We start from the raw sequence: 18,488 nt of genomic DNA on the forward strand, positions 1-18,488 counted from the left end.
TCCTTCAGGGGTCTACTGCCCCGTCTCCAGTGTGTGTGTGTTTCAGTGCCTTAGGGGTCTACTGCCATGTCTCCAGTGTGTGTGTGTGTTTCAGTGCCTCAGGGGTCTACTGTCCTGTCTCCAGTGTGTATGTTTGTTCAGTCCCTCGGGGTTACGCCTCAGTGTGTGTGTGTTTCAGTGCCTCAGGGGTCTGTCCTGTCTCCAGTGTGTATGTGTGTGTTTCAGTCCTCTGGGGTCTACTGCCCCATCTCCAGTGTGTGTGTGTTTCAGTGCCTCAGGGGTCCACTGTCCTGTCTCCAGTGTGTATGTGTGTGTGTGTTTCGTGCTCGGGTTACTGTCCTGTCTCCAGTGTGTATGTGTGTGTGTGTGTGTGTGTTTCAGTGCCTCAGAGGTATACTGTCCTGTCTCCAGTGTGTATGTGTGTGTTTCAGTCCCTCAGGGGTCTACTGCCCCATCTTCAGTGTGTATGTGTGTGTGTGTGTTTCAGTGCCTCTGGGGTCTACTGTCCTGTCTCCAGTGTGTATGTGTGTGTTTTCAGTGCCCCTGGTGTGTGTGTCATGCTGGTCTACTGTCCTGTCTCCAGTGTGTATGTGTGTGTGTGTGTGTTGTCCAGTGCCCTCAGGGGTCACCCGTCCCTGTCTCTCCAGTGTGTATGTGTGTGTGTGTGTGTTTCAGTCCCTCTGGGGTCTACTGCCCTGTCTCCAGTGTGTGTGTGTTTCAGTGCCTCAGGGGTCCACTGTCCTGTCTCCAGTGTGTATGTGTGTGTGTGTGTGTTTCAGTCCCTCTGGGGTCTACTGCCCTGTCTCCAGTGTGTGTGTGTGTTTCAGTCTGTCTGCGGAACAATTTAGTCTGTTCCTGTGGCTCATTTCTCCCTTCCACGCAGCAAAGGCCACTCTTACACTGCACATTTAACTGCAATCAATCCTTTTTGAGAGCAATCAGTTTGGATTCAGCCCTGCAATTTTCAGAAGATAGCCTAGTAAAGACGACTGCATGCAGCGAGAACACACTTATAAGGCTGCTTTTAACCCTTAATTAATTTTTTGTGAAGGAGACCGTTTTAGACTCGTTTTGCTGTTTTTAAAAATAGCTTATTGCAGAACACTTGTGGTTTTTCGGTGGTTCGATTGGAGATTAAAATACAATGCATATCTGATTAAGAGTCTACTGGATGAATGACTGAACCGTTTAGAGAGAAAGCCAGGAAAAGGAACTATGCACGGACAGGTGAAAAATTAAAGGAAAAACCAGCATAAAATGTCTTAGTTAGGTGTTGGGCCACCAGAACAGCTTCAGTGCACCTTGGCATAGATTCTACAAGGTGTTTTTGATGATGGTGGTGGAGTGTGCTGTCGGTCCAAAATATCACGTAAGTGTACACCTAAGGAAGAGTTGCTCCCTACGTACCACACTAATGTAAGGGCATCACGGTCATCAAATGTTGAGCTGCACATAACCCCCCCCCCCCCACCCCCCCATCCCCCCACCCCCGAGTCAGGTGCAGCCCTGGTCCCAGGTTAGCCTGTAGCTGTGGAGCATAACTCTGAGGATTCAGGAATAAATATGTCAGCGCGGTGTTGCCAGTGAAAGAAGAGTCCTGCATCTCTCTCTCCCTGTCTTCACAGCCAGCGCAATAGAGACGGGCTGCTCTGTCCCTTCAGGGGTCACCCCAGAATCCGTGGGGGGGGGGGGGGCGGGGGGGGGTCCACCCGAGGAGCAAAGGGGGCTGAACAGGGAGGCGTAAACACTTCAGATAAATAGCCAGACGAGGCTTAATTAGCAACACTCGGGGCTTAATTAGCAACCAGCCGGAGGAGGCTTAACTGCAAGTGCTCAGATGGCATCTTGGTTTAAGCAGGCGCGCTGGGGAGCATCTCTGGAGATGCGAGACCTCCACTGAGTCTGCGCCCGGGAGGAGGGGAGAAGCGAGCGCGCAGACAGGACCGGGCGAGAAGGTTATTAAAGTCTGTAATCAGCAGCGAGCGACGGCAGAGACTCTAATGAGTGACCTTCGTCTGTCGGGTCTCTCTCCGCGGCTGATGCGCTGGCATTTATTCAGCTCAGGCAGGAGTTTTATTAGTCGATCTGAACCCGGCTCCCTTACTGAGTTTGTTCAGAGCGCCGTGCAGTGCAACTTCCCGCTGGCATAATGCTTAAAAAATCTTTTTGACAACGTCCGTGACTTTGTCAAACTCTGGGGAACATTGCTTGGTCAAATAGCAGGGGGTGATGTCACGCCTGAGGGCATTGTGGGTAAAAATGAGCTGCATTTGGCATCAAGCCTTGGATGGTTACAGCATGACATATGCATTGATCACGTTGTAGAAATGCACCTCAAAGTCAAACAGACGTTTCAAGCCATCTGCAACTTGAACAGTAATTTAGAGAAGCAAGGTTCACTGTGTCAAAAAGGATGTCTCAAATCTGATTTAAATTTTTTGTTGTTGTTGCAAAACAGAAAGAATTAACTCTTAAAAAAGGTTGTGTTCATATCCTACACACTGCTTGTGCTACTACTGGTGTTACATGAAACACATCTTGTGTCAGTTACTGCTTTTGTGCGGCAAGGATACAATGTATGTGTTACAAAGCGAGACTTTTAACACAGACTGTGTTGAAAGTGACAGAAAATGTGTGTTAAAAGAAATGATGTAATATGTTGTTTTTGGCACATCTGTTTTGTGTGCTAACATCGTCTGTACCATCTGTTGGCTGTCTGCACCTGAATGAATATCCTGTCTGCCAGTGTACCAGCGGGATACAGTGGCATTCAGCTGGTCAGACCTTTTTGTCTTCACTTTCCATCCCTTCCTTCCTATTGCTTTTATGAGGATCACGATAATTATCCGCTGATTGTGTAATTAGCGTGGAGAGTCTGCTAATCTTGTGCCTGTGGGTCCCTGGAGCTTAGATTACGATGCAGGTTTAAATCCCTGTGGGAACGCCCTTTATCCCGCGGCCAATTACATTACGCTCTCACAGTGTGGCACCCCCCCCCACCAGCCTAGTGAGGCCAAGGACGTCCCTGGGGTTTGGGGGGGGGGGGGGGGTCACCAGGAGTGTTGATTCTGTAATCTGTAAACCCCCCTGTGGAGGGTCACCCGAAAGCCGCGTTCTCTCCAGACTCAGCGACGGCGAGTCATTCGCACGTCCAGCAGAAGTGCAAATTAAAGGGAGGAGGACCGGCCCGCTGAGCCGCACCTTACACTCCTGCACCAGAGACAGCGATTCCATCCCAGCATGCAGCGGTTCGGTGTGCGCACTTCCTTCCTTTCGCCCCCCTCCTCGGATATTAACGATCATTTTCAGACTGAAATAACGGCTGTCCGGCGTGGCAGAAGCTCACGGACCCGCTCGGCTTATAGGCCTCAGGGCGGTGGTGTGCGGCACCGTGGGGCCGTGGTCACTGTCTGCGTCAGAGGAGGGCTGCTCTGGTTCAGGAGGGCCGGTGTGTGTGCAGGTTGTAACTAAATGAGCTAATTGGCTGTATACACCAACACTGGTCCACTCGTGGATTAGATCTTAGGCAAACGTCTCATTAGGGATGCAAGAGCAGTCTTGACTGTCATTCATGCGCTGCATCGAGAAATGCAGCTGAAATGTCAGATGGCGTTAATGCTAGGGCTAATTAAGCAATTAAGGACAGAAGTTGGCAAGGAGACCAGAACAGATAGGGCCTTTGTTATCCACCTCTGGTCTCTATGATTACAGTGGTTTGGGAACTTGATTTTTTATCTCAGTGGTTACAGGTTCGATTCTCTGGTGGGACACAGCCAGTTGTACTTCCTAGTTCGGTATTTACATTTTTGCTTCCATAAACCATCCATCTTTAAACGGACTGTGTATAATTTAAGCTGTTTAAGTCACTCTGCTTAAGTGCATCGGCTAAATGCCAAACTAAATGTCTGTATCTGTTAGAAATCCTTTTGGTACAAATCACTGTACAAACAGCAGAACAATAATGGCACTTATATTTACCTGCCATGTTGTTAATCAACCTCTGCAGCTCTATAAATAGTGCGCTGGAACACTGTGTGCATGCTGGGGGGAGGGGGGGGGGGGTTGTATGTCGGAAATGTGCAAGTAGGAGTCATGCAACATTCCCCTGTAATTAGATTGCAAATTCTCCAGTGAATCTGATAATTGATGTGTAATTGAGAGGCATGGAGCACGATGGGATGACACATAACCCCCAGTGATCTCGGATATCGGCTTATTGTGTAATAACCTTCAATTTCTGTTTTTCCACCAAGCCTCCAGTCTCCAGGAGAGGACGTGTACGGTTGGTATCCAGTGCTGGAAGATTTGCATTATTTAATTCCAGTAACGGGGAATGCTTTATGAATAAATGAAGAAAAAAAACCAGAACAGAGAGAGAGAGAGGTGAGATTCTTCTTGAGTAAATATGACACTGCACCGGAGGGACATCGTGCATTATGGTGAATATACACAGTGCAGTACAGGGACTGAATTTCCCATGATTAATAATAATGCAGTTTTCTCTTGTTTTCTCCCTGAGTGCCTGTCATGCCTGGCAAACCCGTACAGGAGTGTGTTCCCTAGCAACAGCCGTGTGACACGCGTGAGCAGCCCGGATCAGTGTGTGACACGCGTGAGCAGCCCGGATCAGTGTGTGACACGCGTGAGCAGCCCGGATCAGTTGTGCACACTGCTACGACAGCCCGGATCGTGTGTGCCGCGTGGCTCAACGCCCGGATCCGTTGAACCTCAGCAGCCCGCTCAGTGTGTACCGCCAATACCGCACCCGGATCATGTGTGACACGCTGAGACCCGGATTCAGTGTGAAAGACACGTGAACGCCGATCAGTGTTGAACTTGGGCAGCCCGGATCTGTGTACCCACCTGTCGTGCAGCAGCCGATCGTGTGGTTTCCCGCGTGAGCAGCCCGGATCAGTGTGTGACACGCGTGAGCAGCCCGGATCAGTGTGTGACACGCGTGAGCAGCCCGGATCAGCGGCGCAGGTGCTTGCGTTGCGCGCACTGCTACACCCCCGGTCTCCGGGGCATCCTCGGTCCGAGTGGCTCATTTACGCCATCGATCCGCTAAAAGAATCCTCACACCTTGTCCTCAGGGTGTTACCCGGCAACAATCAACACCCACAGACACCACCGGCCCCCTGGGGACTTCACCTGATACCCCTACTGGGTAAATTGCAGACAGTGGTGCTGGTGCAGGAGATTACGTTAACCCGCAAGATATTTTTGAGTTTTTTATTTTGCGGGGTCCTTGCGGTCTCCTAACACATGAATCCAGATGTCAGGAGGGCCAGGCGTGCGCTGGGGGGTTTTCAACCGCAGCAGTCTTGGCCACTCGAGAGCACTACAGGCGATACGGTTGGCTCGTGAGCTAAAGACCAAGGTCCCCCGGCTGAGAGGGAGCCAATCACACTTGTCGCTGAGGGTCGCCGTGGTTAAGAGCGGGCGGAGTGGTGCGGCTCTCGCTCGAGCGCCCTCTCGTTAGCGGCCGTAAGTGGGCCCACTCCACGCCGCGAGCGAGGTCGTCGTGTGCGCGAGCCCGTCCTGCCCTTCCCCCGAGAGCGTCCCGATCCGCCGCGTTACATCACCGGCTAACGAGCTGGTTCTGCGGCGACGCTCTCGACGCAAACTCGCTTAGCGATGTCGAGGGGCAGCGGAGACTGTCCTGTTCCGCATTGCAATCAGCGATGGGGGGGGCGGCAATGTAGTATAATGGGTAAGATGCTGGTCTTGTAACCCAAAGGTCACTGGTTTGATTCCCAAGAAGGACCCTTGAGCAAGGGTACTTAACCTGCACTGCTTCAGTGTAGATCCAGCTGTATAAATTGATGCTGTGTGAAAAGTTGCGTAAGTCGCTCTGGATAAGAGCGTCTGCTAAATGCCTGTAGTGTAGTTTACTAAACACTCAAGGCCTCAAAATGTCAGGAGAAGCTTTTGGAGATTCAGGATTACAAACGGTTCTGAGCAAAATTGAAATGCGCCTCCAGGGCAGCGAGGGGCAGTCTGCCGGACCGATGAGCCTCCTTTCAGCCAGGAAGCACGCGGTTTAGGGACAGGAAGCGCGCGGTTTAGGGACAGGAAGCACGCGGTTTAAAGACAGGAAGCACGCAGTTTAAGGCCAGGAAGTGCGTGGTTTAGGGACAGGAAGCGTGCAGTTTAAGGCCAGGAAGCGTGCGGTTTAGGAACAGGAAGCACACGGTTTAGGGACAGGAAGCGGCGGTTTAGGCGACTGGATTGCGTTAGGACAGGGCGAGCGCGCTTTCCTGCCGTCTTCATCCGGTTGCTAGGAGACCGTAATGTGTTTTAAATGCGTTTAAGTGGCTCCAAGGACTTACTGTACAAATCAAAACAACAAAAAAAAAAACTGCACCTGAATAGCGGCGTGAGTGTGTGTGTGTGAGTGTGAGTGTGTGTGTGTGTGTGTGTGTGTGTGTGTGTGTGAGTGTGAGTGTGTGTGAGTGTGAGTGTGAGTGTGGTGTGGTGTGAGTGTGTGTGTGTGAGTGTGTGTGTGTGTGTGAGTGTGTGTGTGTGTGTGTGTGGTGTGTGTGTGTGTGTGGTGTGTGTGTGTGTGTGTGGTGTGTGTGTGTGTGTGTGTGAGTGTGTGAGGTACTGGCCTTGCCCTCGATTTGAACGGCTGCACGGCTTCATTCAAAACATTTATTTTTTTTCTGGAAAAGACAGGATGAGCTGGAGTTCATGTTGATCTCTTTTTAACCACAGATTTTAATAGCAGTCAATGATACACAAACTGGTGTAATTAAAATGTAAAAAACACATAGATATGGTTTAAGTAGCCTATACCAGAACACACAGAGCAGTGAGCATCACTCTGGAGGGAAGAGAGGAAATGGAGCCGACGGGTGCTGTGCCTGTTCTTCGGCTATTAGGCAGATGTTTCGCAGCTCTGAAATTTGTTTGTTCCAGAAAACCTGTGCTGTAAAGGCCCCAAGCTGGGATTCGAACCTGCGACCTTCTTGCTGTGAGGTGACAGTGCTACCCCCTGCACCACCATGCCGCCCAACTCAAAACCAATCAACTAAAAAAAAAATTTTTACATTTTAAAAATCATGAGAATCCAGTATATTTTCAAAAGATCATCAGACCATTCACGACTGTTTTTCAAAATAACAAGACCAGGTTAAAACCTAGTATATGGCTGGACCTAACACATGTGATCCGACCAACCAATGGTGTAACTTCATCACTTCATCACACAGTCAGTCAGTCAGTCACAGACATTTGGCTGTTGCGGTCCAGCCAAAAAATGCGATGATCACGGTTCGCATATTTTTCATGGGGATGAATGTCAAGCACCGATGACGGAATCAATATCAATCAAGAACAATTTGACTGCGTCTTCTCATTTCAGCTCTTAAAAACAAACTACTTTTTCTGAAGCTCTTGCGGAAGTCATTGGTCAAGGTTCTTGAAATTCCACTTCACCGAGTACTTGTCTGAGGAGGTACAAGTGTCCTTTCACCGCAGAGTGTCTGTTTCATCATCATCTCGGTTCAGAAGCAGCTCTTTGCCAAATCCGGCACACTCAAAATGCCGGTTTTATGTCCTTCTTTCATTGAACTAGAGCTTGCAACAGGATGCAACGTCTTAAAACAGTATTTTCAGATTGTAATGATTTTGAAATCTAATAATAAAAAAAATTTGTTCATAACCCAAAACTGTTTGGTGTATTAAATGCAGTTAACCAAGTTAAGGACCTGCGTACATCCAGGTTTAATGAAAATGGTCGGACACGTGAGCATTCACAAAGGGAATGAGTGTTCATGAGTGTTGGCTTTCAAAGTGGCCTGTGTACCACGTGACTTCTCTCTGATCATTTTCTACCATTCCTGTCCCTTTGTATTTTTGGGTGGACCGCAACAGCGGGGCCAGCCCCGTAAACGCGAATGTCTGTGACTGAGTCACTGAGCGATGAAGTTACACCGCGCGTGTCTGTGACTGAGCGAATGAGTGATGAAGTTACACCAGTGGTCGGCCGGTTCGGTCCAGCCATACACTAGGTTTTGACATGATCTTGTTGTAGTAACATTAATAAACCGCGTCTGCAAGCTTTCTGTTGGTATTTCATGTGACATAATTTTTTGAAACTTGAATAAAATTCCATGCAACCCTTTCTCCAGGTTTCTGTTCTAATGGGGTGTCACGGGAGGAGAGGAGGTCTTCACCGTCTTTCACTTCACTGGGCTACTTTCCTCGAAGTCCTTTCGGTGTTAATGCTCTCTGTACAAATATGCTCTTCATTTAATAACTCTGATGTTGCATTTTACAGATCATACATGGCATATAAAAATACAAAAACTATTCATGAAATGGGAGTAAATGCAGCCGCAACAATATCGCTCAGTGGTAGGCAGCGTGCAAAGACTTATCCACGGGCGTAAACCACATACAGAGAATCGCTGGGCGGTAATTGTCCCAGTTGTGATGTCATCCTGCGCGAGCTGCAGGGGCCGGGGAGGGCTCTTAGGGGAGTCGTGCACGGAGAGCAGCCGCCCGCAGACAGAAATCCTCAAAGTTCGCAACACTCAATCTCTGTAGAAACCTACCGGCGTTTCTTTTTAGTTTTTATTATTAATTAATATTTTTTGTAATACTAACCAGGGAGAGCGGGAAGTTAAAAAAAAAAAAAAGCTAGACTATCGGGTATGTAGCCAAATTTATTTAATTTAATTGGGAACTAGCGTGTGTGTGCGCGCGCGTGTGTGAGCGCGCGTGCGTGCATGCATGCGTGTGTGTGTGTGTGTGCAGGTTGGTTTCAGTGAACAGTGCAAATAGGAGGTAGATTCGTTGTTTTTGTTTATATACGTTTTCCCTGCTATCCCCCGCGCCCCAAATCTACACTTCTTCTGTGTTCCTTAGTTTCTCCAAGTCTCGCGGACGATGGACAGCGGTGTTGTGGAAATCTTTAAGGACGACAGGTGCTTCCCGGTCCTTTCCGAGGAGTGCTCTCCAAATTCCACATGGCAGTCCGCATCACCCGACAGTTACAACCACACAGCCAACGGCAGCTCGCCGAGCGAACCGGTGTCCCCCATCATGCCCCTCATCACGGCGGTCTATTCCGTGGTCTTCGTGGTAGGACTAGTGGGGAATTGCCTTGTAATGTATGTTATCATCAGGTAAGACATGCTTGTTTTGCAGCGAACATTAGTGCGGACTACTGAAATAGTTTAAGATACGGTTCGTAGCTAATAAAAGTCGTCAACGATAAGAGATATGAGAAGAATAATGGCAAATATGTATATAATATTTGATATATGAAAACATGTTGAATTATAACGGACAAAATAAGGCCACATTTTTGGAACATTGCAATATATAAAAACGTACCAAATTTAATGTGCAATTCTATGGGCGGATTTACGTTTTTCTCATTCGTATGAGAAAATATAATAGACGCCAAAATGACACAAGTTGCCCTGTGGCTTCAGTACTTCTGAAATGTGGATGCGTAAACGCCCCCCTGTGGTTACGTTTGGTAGCGGTCGGTCCCAGAAGCGAAGCTAAATTATCTTCAACCAACCGGTCATTACCACCGGTCCATTTATATTAAAACGTTGTTGTCCTTTTTAAAAAAGAATAAATATTGTATATTATTTTATAATCGTATTTAATAATTATGTAATGTAATTAGCTATATAATGTAGTAGTCATATATTTGGATAAGACTTTCATAGGGATAACGTGATATGATGATTAAGATATATTATGAAATGGCTGAATATGCTTTTTGTGGATGTATGCAGAACCGCTTTTTTCGGCTGAACTTTTCTCAGATTGTTTTGATTTACAATCACAGTTTACTGTGTACACAGTGGTCATTTAGCAACAGAATTTCCCGGCCACCTACAGTACAAACCTCTGTTTGCCTAATTTATAATGAAAAAGATTTTAAAATGTTTTAATTGTATGTTCCCCATAATGTGGCCCTGGTTTTGTCTGTTGATGGCTCCCTGCCACAAATACACAGCAATACACTGGAAGGAGGGGTAGTGAGGACGTTGGCCACATTGTGGGGTCACCTCACCTACCAGGACTCCTGGCACAGTATTTCATGAAGCAGTGTTACTGAGTTAGCCGGATAACTGCGCCAACTCCCAAATCTTGAACATGGACAGAAGTAAAAAGATGCGTTCCGGGTTTTACTCAGCATAGTTATCCAGCTAACTCAGTTGTCCTGCTTTGATACAGAGCTCCAGTATTAAATTATGTTTATTTAATCTGTTTTCAATTGTTTCCAGTCTATTTAGCAAATAGTGCATTTTCTATGTGAAATTGTGAGCAGTATGACATTATTCTGGGCTAAGTGGTTTGTGGACACACAAGAGCTGTCATTCAAACAAATACAACAAAAAGAAAAGAAGAAGAGTGCAGTGCATTCCCCAGTGCGTGGCTCTTGTTATGGTGCCTCCTGCTGGTCTCCCGCCGCAGGTACACGAAGATGAAAACGGCCACCAACATCTACATCTTTAACCTGGCGCTGGCGGACGCGCTGATGACCACCACCATGCCCTTCCAGAGCATGGGCAACCTGCTTGACTCCTGGCCCTTCGGTGAGGTGGTGTGCAAGGTGTGCATCTCCATCGACTACTACAACATGTTCACCAGCATCCTCACGCTCACCATGATGAGCGTGGACCGCTACGTGGCCGTGTGCCACCCCGTCACCGCGCTGGAGTTCCGCACGCCCGTCAAGGCCAAGATCGTCAACGTGGCCATCTGGGTCCTGTCCTCCGCCGCCGGGGTCCCCGCCCTGCTGCTGGGAGGCACCGAGACCGAAAACGGTGGGAGAGGGGGTGGGGGTGGGGGGGTTGGGGGAGAGGGGTAGAGGGTGGGGTGGGGTGGGGGTTGGGGGCAGGGGTGGGAATTGTAAGGGTGGGGGTTGGGGATGAGGGTAGGGTTGGGGTGCTGTGTGAAGGGTTGTGGGGGTGGGGTGGGGTGGGTGGGTGGTTGGTGAGGTGGGCATTGGTGGGAGAGTGGGCTGGGGTGAGGGTGGTGGTGGGTGAGGTTGAGTGGGTTGAGGGGGTGGGGGCAGGGGTGGGGGAGAAGAGTGGGCTGTGGGTTGTGGGTGAGGGGTGGGCTGGGTGTTGGGTTTGAGGGGTGAGGAGTGGGCTGGGTGTTGTGGGTTTGAGGGGTGGGAGGTGGGCTGGGTGGTGTTGGGTTTGTGAGGTGGTGGTGTTGGTGAGGGTGAGGTGGGCTGGGTGTTGGGGTTTGAGGGGTGGGGAAGTGGGCTGGGTGGTGGTGTTGGGTTTGAGGGGTGAGGAGTGGGGTGGGTGTTGGGGTGCTCACACTTTCGGGTCAGTCCCATTCCAATTCATTAATGAAGTCAGGGAGACGGAGAGAGCGGGTTCTGACCGCTTTGCTTCTCGCAGGGACCACGGAGTGCGCGCTGCAGTTCCCGGAGCCCTACCTGTACTGGGACACGCTGATGAAGCTGTGCGTGTTCCTGCTGGGCTTCGTGGTGCCGGTGCTGATCATCACGGTGTGCTACACGCTGATGGTGCTGCGTCTGCGCAGCGTGCGGCTGCTGTCGGGCTCGCGGGAGCGGGACCGCGGCCTGCGGCGCATCACGCGCCTGGTGCTGGTGGTGGTGGCCGTGTTCGTGGTCTGCTGGACGCCCATCCACATCTTCATCCTGGCCAAGGCGCTGGGCCGCGTGCCCGAGACGCCCGGCGTCATGGCGTCCTACTTCTTCTGCGTCGCCCTGGGCTACACCAACAGCTGCCTCAACCCCGTGCTCTACGCCTTCCTGGACGAGAACTTCAAGCGCTGCTTCCGGGACTTCTGCCGCGGCCCGGGGCTGAGCTCCGAGAGGCCCAGCATCAGCCGGGGGCGGAGCACCCTCCGAGACTCCGCCCAGCAGGGAGCGGAGGCGGGGCCCTGCGCCGGTAAGCCCGTATGACTAACCGTGGAGCTGTCCTCCTTCCCCCCCCGCCGTGGCCGCGACGACTCCAACGGCCTGGGAGAAACTCAGGTCACCACCGCCCTGTAGTGCCCCTGTGTGGCCTGTAGCCTCCGTTAGGTCAAAGGTTAGAGGTTAAAGGTGAAAATCCCCGCATCTCAGACCCCGGTCCAAAACAGAGTTCTCACTCTCTCCATCGCTGCCTAGCAACTAATCCTTCTAATGAGCACAAGGCAGCATAGCCCCTTAAAAAGGGTCACCCCTTGTTCGGAGGTCCCGTCTGAACACTCGAAAATAGCTCCCTCTCTCTCCCTTTCTCATTTCGGTCATCTGAAGTGACTGGTGATTGGCTGGATGACATTTCAGCCATGTTGCTTTGGCTTGTCCATGTAGATGAAGGGCCTATTCCAATCGCTTATTTTATCCGTCCTTGTCTCCTTGGTCCTTGACTGAAATCGATTGAGGTCCACCATCTCCAACAGAGGTGACTGAAATATAATTTATTGTGCAATATTTCATTTAAAAAGAGAGCAAGGGTTGTCTAGATTTTTTCTATAACTGTATGACGTCCAGTAAGTGAAAAGGGCTTGTTTTTTTTTTACAAAATCTTACTGTGTGTGGTGTGATGTCTCTCCTCTCTTACTGTTGGAGTGCAGTCATAAATCTGACTTTTAATGAGGATGTATTACAAGTATGGGGCATAGCAATGCCACATTAGAAAGGGGCATGAACATAAAAAGTTGTCAAATGTATTTGATTTTGATATGATTCCAAACTATTTGAAAGATCTATTCTGTAACTCTATCTCAGATCTCCAACAGTAATTTGGGAGGGCCAAAGTGTCTGCCAGTTTTTGGATGTGTTCCAGCTGTTGGATGATTTGTTTGTCACTGATTGGCTAAATTGTGACCTTAATTAAAATTGGTTGCTAATTGAAAGGAAACCACAAAACAAGTAAATGTGTAGACCGGAAAAGGAGATCCCTGGTCTACCTCAAAACCCCCCCTCCCCCACCACCCTTCCCTCCTTGACTATCTGTCCAGTCTGAAGTTTGCCAGATTGGTTCAGAATTTCAACCACCCCCTCAAAGAACACTCTTGGCTATGCTGCTGGTTGCACTGCAGATCCATGATACAGCCATTTTTATGTTCCCGGAATGAACAAATATTTGCGTGTGATTACCACCGCCTAATCAGGTTATGCAATGACGTCTCTCCATCCGTTTATCCGTCCATCCGTGACAGACACATCTGGAAAAGTAATGGTCAGATTGCCGTGAAATTTGCTGTGCACATTATTGTTCCCGAGAAAAAGAAACGTATTGATTTTGGTGACCCGATAACCTGTCATCTAGCGTCACCATCAGGCCAAACATATCTCAAAAAGTGATGACTGGATTGCCAAGGCTGGATTGCTGTGCACATTCATGTGAGGAGGGGCTGTTGTGCCTCAGCGAAAGTCTGAGTCGATCCTTTCTAGACTTATAAGAAAATAAAATTGTTACTTTTTTCCCTCTTTCTGGTTTTGAAATGTAAAGATGCAGTGGGGAGGTGGAACGCAGTTTCTGTGTTGACATCATCTTGACTGTCACTTGTGCTTTCCTCCTGGTGTTCTACTTGTGCAGTCTCTTTTGTAACAAACATCTGTGGGGTCTAAATCATATTAATCTCTCACAAACCTGTTTTTTGGACTCTTATAACACATAATATTATTATTTCCTTTTCTATTGAACTGTTGGTATCTGTAAATGTAAATGGGGAATTCTCTCTGGGAAATTGACTGGAAATTCTAACTGACATCTCCAAGAGCAGTGTTTCTCAACCCTGGTCCTGGGGACCCACTGCCCCGCATGTTTTAGATGTTTCCCTGCTCCAACACACCTGATTCAAGCTCTGCAGAAGAAGGATAATGACCCATTCATTTGAATCAGGTGTGTTGGAGCAGGGAGACATCTAAAACATGCGGGGCAGTAGGTCCCCAGGACCAGGGTTGAGAAACACTGCTCTAGAGGCTAAATATCCATGGATGCAGTGGTCTTTGCGGTCTCACTGACTGAGGTTTCAGATGGCTAGCTTGTGGGAGTTAGCATAGCTGTCAGAGAGTAGCGACTGTCCTACCTGAAAGGCATAGCTTTACACTGACATGAAAGGTGTGGCTTTACTATCACGTGTAAGATATGATTTACAGGCACCTGAAAGTTGTGGTTTACTATCATCTGCAAGCAATGGCTCATTATCACATATCTCATAATTGTTGTTTTAAGTCGTGATGCTCTACTCCTCTGGTTTTTCCACTGTATAGCTTGTGTTTTCACATATTTAATTATTTTTCTTTTTTTTTTTGTAAGTCAATGGGGTAAAAAAATATAAACAACAGGATGGTGAGATTTTTTTAGAGAAAACTTTCAGATAAAACGGTAACGATTTGAAATTTTGTAGACTTCGTAGACAAATGCAACTTTCCCTTGTGCTGCCCAACATTGGTAATGTAGTGTAATGCTTATAGTAAGTGCCATGGTATAGGCTAAATAAACCACTCCACAGCCTGTGGTTCTCATATATAAGCGCTTGTGTGCTGGCGATTGCACACCTTGTACCACATTTCCGCCTCTGGCTTGTGTATATACATACATTTTATACAACCTTTTTTGGCCATCTGTATCAAGAGTACTGATAATTATGGGCCTGACTGTAACATTGTGAGAAACACACAATTTGTTGTTGCTTATTCATTTACTTATAGATATGCAAATATTTGCTCGTTTGCATGTTTATAAGGGTAGTTGATTGCACTCAGTCTGTGGACAATCACATGAAATAGTGGCACATGTCAGTGCTATGCTGATATGAATTAATGAGCAGGTACTGGTGCCAGATGTTCATGCGCTTGTAAAGTTTTTGAACAATGTTATTGTCCTTGACCGTGATAAAAATAAATCAGCTTGTGAAATCAGTGACTTGTGACATTGCATCTGTTCTGCCGTACTGCAAATGGCTTGTGGGTTCCTACCTGTATTTATTGTATATGTTAAATATAAAATATGATTTTTAATTAACAAGCTGCCTATGCTGTCTCTTACTGTACACGTGGAATGGTTGTGTAATTTCTCTTTATTTTGTTTTGAAAGGTCACTAGCAGTGTGATATTATAATGTGTAATATGTATTCATTGTAATATTATATATCAAGAATGCTATATTTGCTCTGTTTTATCTACGCTATTCGATGTTATGCGTATCCAAAAGAAACGTATTTTGTATGCAGTCAGCAAACTTGTGAACTAATTGTTACAATGAACTGTTTACTGAACCAGAACATAAGTAAATAAATGAGAAAAAAGAGAAACCAGCTTCGTGTTTTACTTTATCCATGAAATAGTTGCACACAATGAGTTTTTGTACCGGTCAGAGTGACATTTGTTCGACTGGTTCATTTTTTACGGAAACCAAAATGTATTTTTGTATTCCGGATCATCTTATTGTCAAAGTCAGTGCGAAGCTGTGTGACATGGAAGCTATAAAGTGTTCGGAATTTCGGTTCAACAAGCTGTGGCTGCACCCAACAGAGTGGCTCGGGTTGATGGGTGTTCACAATACGTCACGTCACAGCGACAATAAAATTACTAAATTATCAAGTATTATTGAATCAATTGTCACTAACGGAGTTCCATTCTCTTGCCACTCATTGCGCTGCGCGGCACGTCAGAACGCTTCATCACCAACCAATTGGGATACTTTTTGTGACGTCATATGTGAGGCTGTTTCCGGGTGTGGGAGCGTGGATTATTGTGTTCCTGGGCAGGGATTGAATCGCGTCTTTGTGTATTTTTGGGTCCATACATTCGAGAGCCTCGGGGATTTTTCGTAGTCTATTATCAGTGAAGAAAATAATGAATCGTATTTTCGGACGGGGTAAACCAAAAGGACCACCACCAAATCTCTCCGACTGCATTGGAAATGTAAGTTGCCAGTTCGATACCGCTAACGCTAGTTAGTTTGTTAACAATTTAGCTGTCAAAATACAGACAATGCAGTGCATTGGTGCTGGCGTTAGCTGATTTTCGGTCATTTTCCGTAAAACGCTAGTTAGGCTACTTAACCAGATGCAAATCTACTATTCCCATTTAGCATAGCGTAAGCTGAATAACCATGGGAACATGTAGCAAGTTTGTAAACAGTCGTTTTAAATTGCGAGATGAATCATTACTTGGGGTGGCTACGATTTTTTTCGCTAGCAGGCTAAATGGTGAAACTTAATTCTTTTGAAATGTTGTCAGCTAGTGCTAACATCAGAAGAACAAGCAGGCTAGAAACATTTATCATAAACGCACAGCCTTTAATGACAAATGCTTGTACAGTTAGGCAGTGAAAAGTAAGAGAAATAAATCAGTAGCCTTTGTTCCAAACAGTTGTACAAGGGATTGTGTTCTGTATAATTTCCAGACATAACGAGCAGTTCTACTCGTGTGTGCGGTTACTAGCTAGGCTTTTATGAAAACGCTGCGTATTTGGGCTGTGTATTTCCCTGTTCATATGCGCGAACCCGTTTTACTGGTTTGCGCCTCTCATCTACGATAGCTGCAGATAATAGAAAAATGCGCGGCCTAGTCGCGCCTCGTGAACCTGCCCTGTTCCGTCATCGAGTTGATGTTTATGTTGTCGTCGCACGATTTAACGTGAAGCTCTGCTTCCGCACCATGTGAGCTAAGGCTTGTCATGCACCTGTCCTGCCCAGGTGGACGGGAGGGCGGAGTCCATCGATAAGAAGATCGCCAGGCTCGACGCGGAGCTGGTGAAGTACAAGGATCAGATGAAAAAGATGCGGGAGGGGCCGTCCAAGGTAAACCACGGCACCCGAGAGCAACATCTTACTCGAAATCGATTCCCAAAAACATACAGTAAGCAGGGGAAAAAAGCATTCAAGTGATGTCACTGGCTTACTACGCACTGTTCTTGTGCTTAGTCATGGACAGTTGCTTCATTGGAATGAAACGGTTACATTACATTACAGGCATTTAGCAGACGCTCTTATCCAGAGCGACTTACACAACTTTTTACATAGCATTTTTACATTGTATCCATTTATACAGCTGGATATATACTGAAGCAATTTCGGTTAAGTACTTTGCTCAAGGGTACAGCGGCAGTGTCCTACCCGGGAATCGAACCTGCAACCTTTTGGTCACAAGCCCAGTTCCTTACCCACTGTCCTACGGTTAAGCTTTTCTTTTTAAGCAGGCTGTAGGCGACGCGGTGTAAGACTATTCTTAATGACAGTGTTGATGTAAACCTTTTTTTTTTCCAGAACATGGTGAAGCAGAAGGCCATGAGGGTACTGAAGCAGAAGAGGATGTGAGTCTCATTTATTTTGACTCGGACACACGAAACAACCCCATAGTTTCCCCCCTGGGCACATGGGAAATGTAGTTCACCCGTCTTTATACGTTGCCGCGCTGTCCTGTGTAATATGTTTACAAGCTACTCACAAGTCACCGTTGAGAGAGAGGCGCGGTCAGCTCCAGGCAATGTAACACACAAGGTAGCCGGCGGAAAGCCGTGGGAATGTGACACTCCCCGAGGTTCACACCCCGTAATGGCCGTCGTCGCGGTTCTGCCCTTCAGGTACGAGGGGCAGCGGGACAACCTGACGCAGCAGTCCTTCAACATGGAGCAGGCCAACTACACCATCCAGTCGCTGAAGGACACCAAGACCACGGTGAGCATCGTCAGCCGCGGTCGTACCGGTCTCAGCACCGTCTCGTTAAAATGTGAGCTGGTAGTCTGTGTAACAGCAAGAGGTGCTCGCGGTCTTATACTCGAGGCACATACTGTTGGGTTGTTTAAGCCTCGGCTTGTTGCTATGCTGGATACACTAGACTGCTGATATATGGTCAGCCTAGATAGGCCTGCTGGTCTGTTCTCCTCATTACGTGTTGTTTTTGATCTTGATGGGCTGAACGGCCCGTTCTTGTCAGTTGGAGTTCTTATGTTCTTATGTGACATAGGTACACAGCCCTCTCTGATTTGAGTATTCTCTTCAACGGCAGGGGTTCCCGAACTTGCTGAGCCCAATTAATGAGCAAATGCATATTCTGTGTCCCATCCCCATATAAAATGTAGTCCGGCATATGTTTAATAGGGATTTTAGAATATTGTTAAAATTAGTGGTGTGCATATAGGTGGATAGTGTATTATATACAGGATTTTTTTCCAGTGTGATTTTGTGACCCTTCATTTGGGGGAAGTGGCACAGAGCAGCTGAACATGTGAATAAGTGTGTGTTCCTGTTCCAGGTGGATGCCATGAAAATCGGTGCCAAGGAGATGAAGAAAGCTTACAAGCAAGTGAAGATTGACCAGATCGAGGTACGTGTTCTCATCTAGCGTTACTTTTGCCATTATTAATATTGGCTGGAAGATACTCTCATCCAGAGTGATTTATACAGCTTACATTTTTACACACAGTCCACGTGTACAGTAGAATATTTGCTGGAGCAGTTCAGGTTTAGTATCTTGCTCAAGCGTAAATGGTAATGGTAAATGGACTGCATTTATATAGCGCTTTTATCCAAAG

The 18,488-nt window shown here is 47.4% G+C and overlaps 2 protein-coding genes across 2 annotated transcripts in view; both read left to right on the forward strand.

The window, feature by feature from the left end:
- The first annotated feature begins 6,917 nt into the window (after positions 1–6,917).
- LOC135260498 (delta-type opioid receptor-like) lies at positions 6,918–15,261 on the forward strand. Its single transcript, XM_064345753.1, has 4 exons — positions 6,918–8,658; positions 8,875–9,134; positions 10,447–10,799; positions 11,388–15,261. Exons 2-4 carry the CDS (start codon positions 8,896–8,898, stop codon positions 11,915–11,917), a joined length of 1,122 nt encoding a protein of 373 aa, XP_064201823.1. The 5' UTR covers positions 6,918–8,658; positions 8,875–8,895; the 3' UTR covers positions 11,918–15,261.
- Positions 15,262–15,660: 399 nt separating this feature from the next.
- Positions 15,661–18,488, forward strand: part of LOC135260499 (charged multivesicular body protein 5-like) — a 6,376-nt gene continuing 3,548 nt past the window's right edge. The window contains exons 1-5 of the mRNA XM_064345754.1: positions 15,661–15,874; positions 16,651–16,755; positions 17,221–17,267; positions 17,538–17,631; positions 18,209–18,280. Coding sequence (XP_064201824.1) covers positions 15,806–15,874; positions 16,651–16,755; positions 17,221–17,267; positions 17,538–17,631; positions 18,209–18,280 — 387 coding nt within the window. The 5' untranslated portion in view covers positions 15,661–15,805. The remainder of the gene's footprint in view (positions 15,875–16,650; positions 16,756–17,220; positions 17,268–17,537; positions 17,632–18,208; positions 18,281–18,488) is intronic.

This window comes from Anguilla rostrata, chromosome 8 (genome assembly GCF_018555375.3).
Source record: "Anguilla rostrata isolate EN2019 chromosome 8, ASM1855537v3, whole genome shotgun sequence".
Lineage (NCBI taxonomy): Eukaryota > Metazoa > Chordata > Actinopteri > Anguilliformes > Anguillidae > Anguilla > Anguilla rostrata.

Excerpts from the sequence above, each read along its gene's own strand:
- LOC135260498 (XM_064345753.1), top strand. The coding sequence starts at position 8,896 with ATGGACAGCGGTGTTGTGGAAATCTTTAAGGACGACAGGTGCTTCCCG. Across the intron at positions 9,135-10,446 it reads GTAATGTATGTTATCATCAG|GTACACGAAGATGAAAACGG; the intron begins GTAAGACATGCT and ends CTCCCGCCGCAG. Across the intron at positions 10,800-11,387 it reads AGGCACCGAGACCGAAAACG|GGACCACGGAGTGCGCGCTG; the intron begins GTGGGAGAGGGG and ends TGCTTCTCGCAG.